This window comes from Anneissia japonica, unplaced genomic scaffold, assembly GCF_011630105.1.
Source record: "Anneissia japonica isolate Jap-2015-1 unplaced genomic scaffold, ASM1163010v1 scaffold284646_len11767_cov230, whole genome shotgun sequence".
Taxonomy (NCBI): Eukaryota; Metazoa; Echinodermata; class Crinoidea; order Comatulida; family Comatulidae; genus Anneissia; species Anneissia japonica.
Genome location: NW_022757554.1, coordinates 1 through 11,766, shown reverse-complemented (window position 1 = coordinate 11,766; position 11,766 = coordinate 1). Strand labels below are relative to the sequence as shown.

The following is an 11,766-nucleotide window of genomic DNA, read 5'->3' as shown; positions in this document are numbered from 1 at the left end:
CCATGTCATTAGCATTGTGAGCACAGCTGACCCAGAGTACGTCAATCTGACAAAGAAAAAAAGGGGTTTTTTTTTTTAGTTTCTCACTAAATTAATTGAAGTACAAAACAAAGTAAATTGGCAATGCCTCGCACTGACCTCAGATGATTAGTGCCTCCACGGGAAATCTAGTGATAGCTTTGCCCAACACACTGGAGACTCCCCACACTCCTGATATTTACATGTTTTTACCAATTTTACAGTCGATCTTTCAACCCATGAAAATATTCTTTCTCTTGTCTGGGGCGGACGCAGGATTGTGGTGGGGTGCGTGAGAGTCTGCACGACCTCAGCCCTACAATGGTTTTGGCTGAGGTGAGAAAACTCTCATGCTTTAAAAATCTTGTGTTAAAATAAAATTTTAACAATACAATGCAACAGTTGTTTTTCTTAATACAATTTAGGGGGTGAGATTGCACTGTCTTCTGCACCCCTTCTGCATTTGCACTAGATTGTGTGAATAAAAACATTCAGCATCTGTATACAGTAATTAATGCTGTGATGTGAAAACTGTTTATAACGCACCTCAAATAGATCTTTCTTATTTGATACTTAGGAAAATTTTAATGATATACCTTTTTTCCATCATCTGTTAACCAATGAAAAGATTGTATTAGATCCAGTTATGCAATGAAATTTATTTCCATTTTACCTGATGAAATGGTGTAAATAACAATGTGACATGATACCAAATCCATTTAGGTGTGTTATAACACAATACTGTATATATAATGCTCAGAAAACCTGTTTTCCATAAAATCGCTCCATGCTATCGCCGACAGGCTTCAGTGCTGGTGATTGCTCGGTTGCATTGGGGACAGCTACGCAGTACAATGATCGTAATAAAAACACTGTAGCGATAGTGTAGTGATTTTAAGAAAACAAGGCTTAATGGACAAATTAAGCCCAATTGTACCTTTGTTGTTTACTATCTGCATTTTTCCATGGTCACCTTGTCTGATTTGTTTCCTCATTGATGAAAAACCTCAATTTATTTGGAAGAATTTTAACATGTACCGGGTATGCATCAAACTGTTCATTATCAATGCTGAAGAAGCTGGCCTATAAAAAATAAATAAAAAAAGATTTATTATTGTGACAGAAAGATGACACTGTTTGGGAACATTGTGCGCAATTATGAGGCTATGACAACAGTAGTCAGCAAACTGTCATTACTTTTACTCAGCCAATGGGATGGATTCCACAAGTAAAGCCCTACCCATATATATTCATCATGACCATTTTTGGCATGTCACATGTGTTTGTCAAATATAACTTGATAATGTGGATGGGGCTAAATAGGCAACAGCTTATTGTTAGTATTGCTATGCTAAGTACAGTGCTTACCTCTGGCTCCACTGGTGTCAACTTAAACTCACCAACTTGCAATGTTTCACTTTGGATCTCAGATTTATTGTCTTTTGCCTTAGATACTCTTCTCCAACTATATAAAAAATTCATGTCAGAAAATGGGTCATTGGAGAAAAATGCAGTGATGTATCTAGTGGAGAGGGTGGGGCTGCACCCCCAAATTCCCATCTCCCCCCCCCCATTGAAAATATTTGATATTTGAAGCAAAAAATTAATGCGAAAGTAGAAAAAAAATCACCTCATATCACCTTATTTTGCGAGATAGCGTCCCCTTACTTAATCATCAATCCCCAGTTCACTTTCGTGCCCCTCCCCCTCCTCCTCTCCACCTCCGATTTCAAGACTCCTAGATAAACCACTTGAAAGATGGTTAAGCAGAGACTAGCTAATTGAACTCTATAGATTGTGAGGATACTGCCCTTTCAATTCCAAGATTCCTGAATTAAAAATCCTATCAAAAGATACAACTCCCTCAGACTGATTTAAGGACTTGCAAGATTATAAGACATTAGGTCTCTTTTGGAGAACTGGTTACACTGAATAAACAAACAAAATTTATATCAATAATAATGTTTCATAATAGTTGTACTTTCCTTACCCTTCTTTGATGAAGCCTGTTTTTGTGATGTCAGTTGGCAGGGTCTCTATGCTCATGCTTCTAGTAGTCTGTAGGAAAAGTACAGTACATAATATTATATCAAAAGCAACTACCAAAACATTACATCTTAGTGCAAGGAGTATGGTAGTAAATATATCCCATATCTCATCTGTATATGATATGCGACATTCCTATGCACTAGCACTGGCTCTTGGCACAGGTGAAGGTTGACTTATTTCACAGGGGTCAAAAGATTCCGGAAATGAACCCATCCCCACAGATCTCCCGGAAATGACTTCTTCCGACTTTGGACCCCTGTCTTCATATTATGTTTATGTTTGTTCACGTTTTTTTTTTTTACCTTTAAAGCATTTTCTACATTATCATTATGTGTTTCAGCAGAGAACTCAAGCGTTGATACATCAACCTCTTTCCAAGGTATCTCCTCAACTTCTTCAATTTCTGGTTCTAAGAAATTCATGGAGAAAAGAAATGTTCTAGTTAATACTTCTAGTACAAGAGCATTTTTCCTTGGGAGAGCCTATATTTTTTCAATATATCCTTCACAATAGAGAATAATCAACAAATATTTTTTTTTCTTTAATAAGGCTATTTTAAATTCAGTATATTACTATTGTACAATAATAATATTTTGGGGTTTTTCTCCACTGGTCACTTTCAAAATACCTTTTTGCTCTGTTCTCCAAATCCAAGAGAATAAGCGACTAAAGAAACTATACTGCTGTTGATTAACCTCTGGTTCTTCAGGAACATCTACAGGTGGACGATATGCAAGATGAGCTTTAAATACAGGTGGCCATTCCTATTTAGAAAATAAGTATTTATCATTGCGTGCATAAAATTCAATTTCTCAAAACTAAAGTAATTTTAACCACAATTGTAAAAAACTATAAATTGTTATCATAATTCATTGGTTGATTAACCCCTTGAGTTTGAGTTTCTTATTTAATAAACAAAGAAGAAAAACAAAAACCTAAAAAGCTACCAGGAAATCATTTATAAGATAAATCATTAAAATCATTGTTGCAATTTACATCAATAAATTTTATAAATATTATTACTATTATTATTATTATTATTATCAATATATTTACAATTTGGTATAAAATGATTACATTAAAATTGAGTATCAAAGAATAGCTTTCTTACCTGAACAGTTGCAAAAACATATGCAAATTTGGACTTTAGTGGTCCTAAGTACCAATACCTGTAGAAATCAGAAAGTATTTAATTTGGTAAAAAGTATTTAATTTGCTTTGATATTACTGTACAGAATCCCTGACATATCCAAGACACATGTAACTATAATAATATGAATGTGTGTACAAAAGTATTATTTACATCAAGCAAGTAGTGTATATACTGTAATTTATATCAATGCTTACTTGGGAATTCTATCTCGTACATTTCTGTATTCGCCCCATTCCAACTTGGACAATCCATACACCGACCTCTTATACACATCTAGATGTGTATAAGAGACAGGTTATATAGTATACATCACTTTGTAATAGCAATAAATCGAGTCTGAATCCCATATCATAAAATGTTACTTCAAAGTAAATTAGTCTTGAAATATCAATTTTGGAATATTTTGTTACTACATACCTGACTTCAAATTCCGAATCTAAATACAGAAACTTTGCTAATGTATTCGTGAAACCGATAGGGATGAATCCTATTGGCCAGTTCTTGGTGACTGATTGTTGATCACTTCGTCTAAGCAGGCCGGTTATAACCTCTCCTACGGTACCGTTTCCACCAGCAACCACCAATGCGTCGGTGGACTCCAACGCTCCAGCACAGTCTTTAGCATGGCCGTCAAATTCAGTCTAAATTAAGAGAAATTGAAACTATATAAATTCATATAAGAAAGGTTCTGTTTAGGCCAAGTAAAAAAAAAAAGTAGTTTCTTGTCCTAATATTTAAAAAAGGGAGAATAAGGGCACTTTTTTTTCTTTACACCAAGATGACAAATCTAAGATGGTCAATGGAAAACAGCTACTAAATAAACATTGAAAACAAATAAAAGAAGCACTAGACATGATTCATACCATATTATTTTCAGAAAATGCGTTTTAAACTTTTCTCATGAACCCACTTTCACTATGAGACATATACAGTAACTGGTGACCTGACTGGTGACCTACCAGGTCAGAAATAAAAAGTTTCTACTCAAGTCACCGTCAATGAAGAAAAAGAATCAAACTTGCCTTAATTATTTCTACATTGATACCAGCTAGATGCAACAGAGGAGCAGCATTCTTCTCAAAAAGCTTTTTAGCTTTCCTTTAAAATAAAACAAGAAAAGTCATGTAAATTTGATTAAAGACAAAATGTTTAATTTTGTTTTCTTGTCTTGGCAGTTTGCAAACTCACCCCTTTCTGGCAGCAGGATTTAATATGATTGTTACGTTTCTTGGTTTGCTCACAGTTTGAATGGTTTCTTCCCCATATATCTGTTATAAAGAAAAAACCATCTGAGAATTAATGGGTGTATTCGACTGGTTCATTTCGTTAACTATGAATTTTGTTTGGATTGTTTGCTGTTGCATTGATATTCAAAGTAAATACATGATTAACATAATACAAACAATTATTATTTAATTTAAAGAAAATGAAAAAGAAAATAAAAGGACAAAAAATGTAATTATTTTCCACTAACACTTTTTCCCCCAAAATACATATTTTTCAATACCATAGAAGACATGGTGATACTAATATTTTTTTATTGGGCCTAAAATGAAAATAAGTTAGACTTACTACTGCTTGTTTACAATAATCTGCTCGTATTTCATTTGCTCTGAGAAAGGAAAGAAAATCTAATGAGTGTAAGTTTTCCAACATTAGTATTATTAACACGTTTTGTTTTGCAATTTTTTAGCTTGTACATTACTTTCTAAACTCAATTTGACTGATGCTGTATCATAGTACAGTACATAATATTTATGAAAATTTGTAAACTTGCCAGCCTAGTAGTATTAAAGTTTTTCACTCTTTCTTAACAATATTAATCAATTTATTGGATCCACATTTGATACAGAGCCACTCATTCAAAATGCATGCATGCATGGTGCACAGGGGAGGATCTAGAATTTTTCAAACAGAGGGCACAACAGCTTCAGAATACCGGTAGGTAAGTGAGTAGCACATAACATTGATTTGCATTCAAAATTTAGTGGGTAAACAGGGATACATGCCCCCAACTGGATCCACCCCACCTGCACCCATATTAAACAAACATATAAAATTAACTGTAATTAGTACTACTATTCATATACTACTAGGGCACAGGCCTTGTAGTAGGCCTAGTCTAAAACTCTAGGCATAGGTAGGCTTCAACTAACTAGGCCTAGGGCCTAGCCTATAAAATTCATTTAAAATTACAAAATACAAAGTGAAGCTGAATGCCTACATTGAGGTACTGCTAAAATTACCAAGAGTATAAATAGCAACAATTTTAGTTTTGCAACACAAAAGATTCAATCCCATTAGCCATACACTCAGCCTAGGCTAAGTAGGATGTTAGCGATGCTCAAGCAAAGAAGGTAGCCTGAAGAACTCATTCATCCCGGCCAAATGCATTTGTTCGTAACGTTGGACAGGCCTGAAATATGCAGAGTGATTATTTGTACATGAATCAACCAGTTTGAAATAAAAACTAACTTTATTCTGTCTCTCACGTAATAAATTCCATATGAACCCACCAATACAAAAAACGTGGTCTTTTTCCAATTATTTCTCAGAGTTTTAGCGATCTTCACAACTCTCTGGGCCATGCTTAGCCTCGGTTCCAGGCCCTAATTTTAGGTTACTCACTCTTTATTGCACTTAGTGCGCGCCATACCTAATTTAATTGGCGTCCCATACTCGATTTCTTTTTTTTCGAAATTCCGTCTATCTCTAAATTACTTTCTCGTTGGTGGCGCTGTCCAGAATGAGAAAAATAATTAAAAAAAATAAGAGACTTGTGGCAAGTCTAGGCCATGCTTGGTGGTTTATGAATGATTTGATGTTGATTTTTTGCAGCGTCTAATGACACAGCGACCGGCTGTTTTAACTTTTCTTATCGTGTCTATATCCCTTTTTGTTGTTGCGATATGACGGTCACACCTGAGGGCGCACTCCAATGTTAGGCGAAAAACAAGATTACAATGTTTTTCAGCCTGACTTCAGTTCTAAGTATCTGAGATGTGATTTGATATTGATTTACAGTTTACAATAATTGTTAGTATACATTATTTAATTATTATCACAAATGTTATGTTAAATTGATAGTCTAGGGCTCTGTCGAGTCTTTATTATTAGTATTATTAAGGCTAGGCTAGCCCTCCTCTAGCTAGGCTAGCTAAACTAAGTGGGGTCTAGGCTAATAGGCCTAGGCCCTAGGTAGAGGAGACCAAGCCAATAAAGCTAGGCCTTAGGCCTAGTCAAGGTCATATCAACAAATATTTTGCCTCCGGAGCTACAGTAGACCTTAATGTCCTCAAAAGGATTTTTTTTTATTCAGCTTTATATGCCAAACAGTGAACATTTCAAAGTGGCAATACCATCACAAGAGAACAGTGGCTGTATACACACCCCTTACTCATCTCAAAATATGTAGGGGAGAGTGGGGTAAGATGAGCCATGGGGTAAGTTGTTCCAACCCCCTAAAATTGAATATAAATTGGTTGACCAGATATATGCTGCCCTCTGTTGAAACATGTACCCATTAAAGTCTTTTTGCTGTATGAGACATAGAGATTGACACTGAGCTGAACATCCTGTATTGAAAAATCATTTTTTTGCCTTCAAAAGTGAAATTTGCCGAAAAAGGTAAGTGCAATCACGGTCCAGTTACTGTAGAGATGATTCCAAATTCATAGATAACATAATGTAGCCAGTATTATATGCATTCATAATGGTTGGTTTTATATGCTCAAATGTACATCACTTTGGTATGCTTGACCAGATGTTTTCATAGGTTGCTATGGGGTAAGTTGAGCCAGTCAATATGGGGCAAGATGTGCCATGGCTCAACTTACCCCACTTTGTTATTGAGCTGTTAGGTGGCCCAGAGGGAGCTGTCATAGATCCATAAACTTAACATAATTAGTTGTTCCTTTAGTTTAAACAGTAACACAGGGCTATTATGCTTATCAGACCATGAATTGACAGCTAGCTGTGTGTTATGGTATTAAAAAATTAAACGAGCAACCCACTACAATTACTCACTTCTAAATTTTATGACCTCACAGGCTTCACTTGCATAGATCAATTTAAGACTTATTGGTGTTCAACAATCCAACAAGATTGTAATACCCCAGTTTTTATCAATTTACTTTATATGTTATATTAAATTCAGTTATTTGTAGGCGTATTCCATCTGAGTTTTATTACTAATTTTACTTATTTTCAGGGCAAAATGCGTAACTATAAACGTAAAACCACCAGAGGGAGCACACTGTTGGATGTGTTGATACGTGCAGCTATTGAGGTTGCATCAGGGAGCAGTGTTCGGAGTGTTGCGAAGGAATTCAATATTAATAGAATGACATTGAAACGTTTTATTTTAAAACGAGAACAAAATGCTAACCCTGTCACAGGATACAAAGCTGTTGCTATGAAGAAAGCTGTCTTCCCTCCAGAAATGGAGGTGGACTTGTCGAATCACATAAAATGTTTAGCAGACATGTTCCATGGCTTGTCGTTGCAGAAATGCTGCATTCTTGCGTACAAATTTGCATCGCGCAATGGGCTACAAATTCCAGAAAGCTGGGAAAAGAACAAGATATAGAAATATAGTATGTTAACTTTGCTAGCATGATAAGTAAATGTATCTAGATGAAATGATCATTGTAGGAACACTTCACAAAAAGTGTCTATGCACTCTTTCCCACTTCAATGGCCTTCAACTTGTCTCAGTTTAATTCCATACAGACCTCCCTCTAGTTGAAGACCCTTCCAATTAAGACTGCTTTTCTATAGTCCCAAATTAACAAATTTCTTTTATCTTTATGATATATTTATTATCATATCATGTCATTTCCATCATTTTATATTTACAAATGCAGACACAAAAATACAAAACAAAAACAAAACAAAAATGACTCATCAGTACCTGGTAGGATTGTTTATGAAGGTTAAACTAAAGAGGGCGCTCTTAAATGATACAATGGTCATCCGTCTGTGAGCTCTCCAGTACTAACTGAAGAAACAAAAATATGTAACAGAGACAAGGCTGTTAATTGGTCTTTTCATTTGAGGGACACATGTATTTTTATTTTTCATTGCTCCCAGAATAAATGTAATCTCAATAATTAATACAGTAATAATATTTTACATTAGTTCAACACAAATTAATATTTCTCGTAATCTGTAATCCCCTTTTCAAGGCCCCTGGTATCGTATATGATACATTAAGATAAAATGTTTTTTTCAGGAATCTGTACGCCACATTGGAGCGCTTGGCAACCTCAGTGGTCTAGGGAGCTTAGCTCAATCACTAACACAGACTCAACAGCAAGGATCATCGGATGATGACTATGATGCTTCCAAGGATGATGGTAAGAGAGGATATTTGTGTCGATGGAGAGTAATGAATATTTCACAGATAATTGTTTAACTATTTTAAGGAATGTTATTATTTTTATAATTTTGTTACTATTTTCCGGTATGTGCTGGCAGTGCTTAATCATTATGGAACTAGATCACAATTTTAATTTAAGGACTGCCTAATAAAGCATCTTTTCAGTATTTAATTTGTTTTTTTACATTTGTATGTACCATAGGAGCACTATGTAATCAGGTTAATTATTGGGCACTATATTAAATACATATATTATTATTATTATTACACTTAATTCCATTTACACAAAATTTAATCAATATTTTCATTAAGAATTATACAAATTTTTTTCAATTTATTTTAATCAAAGATTATATAAAACTACTGCCACGAAATAGGGGATGCCCTACACATAAATTTAGAAAATCATGCCAGTTGCTCGAATCTTTTAAAGACCACCTTTTCGGTCGGACCTCTTGCAGTTTTATACTCTTTGGTTTAATGTTTTATGCAGTGCTGTAGCTTTTAACATTTAGTGAATGTTTCCTATTGTATACTCAATAACATTTAATTTAATTAATGTTTTTTGGTAAGCTTTCATTTTGTTAGGATACATTTTAGTTGGTTTCTAAAGAAGAAGATTACTGCTTAAATGACAGCTTGTGAAATAATAATTAAAGTTTGTTTATAAAGTACATTTTACATCACAATCAATCCTACAGTAGTCAAAGTTCTATTACACTTATTTTTTTTTTTATTATAATTTGATTTCTATTTTTGTTATTATCAGTGGTGTAACCAAGATTTTAGGAAGAGGGTTGCTGATGGAAGTCATGGTTGGCTCTGACGTTAGAAAATTTTAAGAACTTGAGACTTTCAATTGCGGGAAGATGGCACATAAATACATAAAATCTACAAAAATTGTTATATTGTTGAAGCCGGGGTGAGAGTAATTTAAGAATTGGGGACTTTTAGATACCGGAAAATGGCACTTCTTAAATTTGTTCAAACTCTGAAAGGACCCCGAGCACTCCCCTGGATACACTGCTGATTATTAATGCAATTTAGTTAGTGTTCTAGATGAAAGTGAATGCTGTTGTTGCTGCATTTTATATAATAGTTTCTGTTGTACTTTGGATCATTGCAGATGATGAAAGTGTATCAAGTGCAGCTGTTGATTATTCTGATATCACAGAGGTTGCCGATGACGACGAGGAGATGGCGCAGGGCATTCAACCATACATGGGTACTTACATTGCCCCAAAGAGAGGTATGTAGGGCAAAGTGAAACTTAAAATTGTATAAGAATGAGCTGTATTTTTATTGTGAAGCTTTAAATACATGATTGTACATTGTATGATGAAGCAGAGCATCATCCTGTCTCTTATACACATCTAGATGTGTATAAGAGACCATGCTATACTTTTTAAGGATTTTTCTTGATATAAACAGATACTGGTTGTGCTCTCTGAAAGTTTTTAACACTAGGAAAAATCAATAAATTAGAGACTTGTGGCAAGTGTAGATGTATAGGCATGCAATAGATTTTTGTCAAGTAATGTTTGACAGTCTGAATGTCAGGACAAAGCTTAAAAAAAGACTATAACTTTTCAGATGACGATGATGAGAATTATGATGAAGAGGATGAAGAGGAAAATTCAAAAGATGCTAGCTTGATGCCCCCACCACCTTCAGGACCATCCCCAACTAATGATGCCAACGTCATCTCTCCAACATCTGGTTCATCAGACATTGGTAGTGGCACTGACTCTCAGTCATTGCATGTGGATGTGGCTGAACTTCAGGCAGAACTGAATAATCTCCAAAATTCGACAGAGGAAGACGTGCATCAAGACTTTATTGGTTCTCCATTTGGAATCGAAGACTCTCAGTCAAACTCTTTTAGTTCAACCAACTCAAGACAGACAACCAGTTCCAGAGAGGATAAGACACCATCCAGAAATTTTGAAAACCTAACTTCCGGAATGGATTTGGAATCCAGTATAATTTTACCATCTGTCGTTCCTGCAACCTCATCAAGGAGCTCTCCCAGTGATTCTGCAGGAATATCAAAATCTCCATTAGAGCAACCTCTGGATAAGGGTGATGGTGAGACAGAGGCAGGTGAAAGTAAGACAAAAAGAACTGAAAACTCTGAAGATCAATTACTGAAGGATTCCAGTAAAGGGTCGACAAAAAATGTAGATTCACAGACAACGCAGAAGAAAAGAAAAATGCCAAGTGTTACCGAATTGTTTCCAGAATTCAAACCAGGAAAGGTAGGTATAAAAATTGATACATATTCAATAAAATAATGCTTCTGCATATGTAAAATCATATGAATAAGAAATGAAACAGTCAATATATCTGCCTCAGAATAAAATATTTAATGTATGAATACTTTTGAGCATAGGTCATAATCAGGTATTAATTGAAATATGGAAGAACATAAGTGACGAGAATCTGTATACAGAATGAGAGCACTTTAAAAATCGTGAAATGATGAATCAAAACAAATGAACAGTAAACAAAAAATATTTCTGATATTTAGTGCTCATTACTTAAGCTGTAGAGCGTTGTATGATTATTAATTATCAGGCCTCGATTTTTCGTTTTATTTTTACTAGCCAACTGGGCTAGTTCATTGCAGTTTCACTAGCCCACAGGCTATTTTACTAGCCCAATCATTGGCTATACAATACTCCATTTAACACACTTTACCGTGTTCTGTTTGACGGGCAGGTTGCCTGTCGCTGGATTTTCGGGGTTGCCAAGGCTTATTTTCCATTGGGTTTTCCTTGTGACATTCGGTAATTTTACAATCAATGGACGTTTAACCCTCCTTTATATTTATCATTTATTTTACTAAATCAAAACTACCGTACAAAATATTATTTGATGAACAATCTTTTCACTTGTGTGTATTTTAATTGAGGGCATCATTTTTTGACAATTAAAAGAGGTAAAAACACGCTTTTAAGCTCTTCTGTTTCTACAGAATAGCGAAATTTAGTATCATTACGTAGATTTTACCATAAGTTAAACAAAATAGTGAGATACGCGTACCGGAGAAATCCTGTTGATCATTGTGAAGGTAGACTATATGGTATTAATAAATGCCCGAAGTATGAGACGCTGATGGTGTTATAGATTCAAGTACTTATGTCCTTGTAATTGTATCCTGAGC

At 34.8% G+C, this 11,766-nt stretch overlaps 2 protein-coding genes across 2 annotated transcripts; one reads left to right on the top strand and one right to left on the bottom strand.

Annotated features, from left to right (window-relative positions):
* Positions 1-5,808, bottom strand: LOC117124804 (acylglycerol kinase, mitochondrial-like). Its single transcript, XM_033271135.1, has 13 exons — positions 5,696-5,808; positions 4,793-4,832; positions 4,409-4,488; positions 4,243-4,318; positions 3,529-3,861; positions 3,415-3,482; positions 3,179-3,236; positions 2,696-2,831; positions 2,370-2,476; positions 2,009-2,076; positions 1,387-1,483; positions 956-1,101; positions 1-46 (listed from the first exon to the last, which is right to left on the bottom strand). The coding sequence occupies exons 1-12, from the start codon at positions 5,806-5,808 to the stop codon at positions 988-990; spliced, it is 1,290 nt and encodes a 429-aa protein (XP_033127026.1). The 3' UTR covers positions 1-46; positions 956-987.
* A 2,309-nt stretch (positions 5,809-8,117) lies between these two features.
* On the top strand, positions 8,118-10,858 carry LOC117124803 (transcription initiation factor TFIID subunit 1-like; the record flags this gene model as incomplete). Its single annotated transcript, XM_033271134.1, has 5 exons — positions 8,118-8,135; positions 8,436-8,577; positions 9,727-9,849; positions 10,194-10,314; positions 10,510-10,858. Coding segments are annotated over exons 1-5 (753 nt in total), but the record flags the coding sequence as incomplete, so codon positions are not given.
* Between the last annotated feature and the right edge of the window lie 908 nt (positions 10,859-11,766).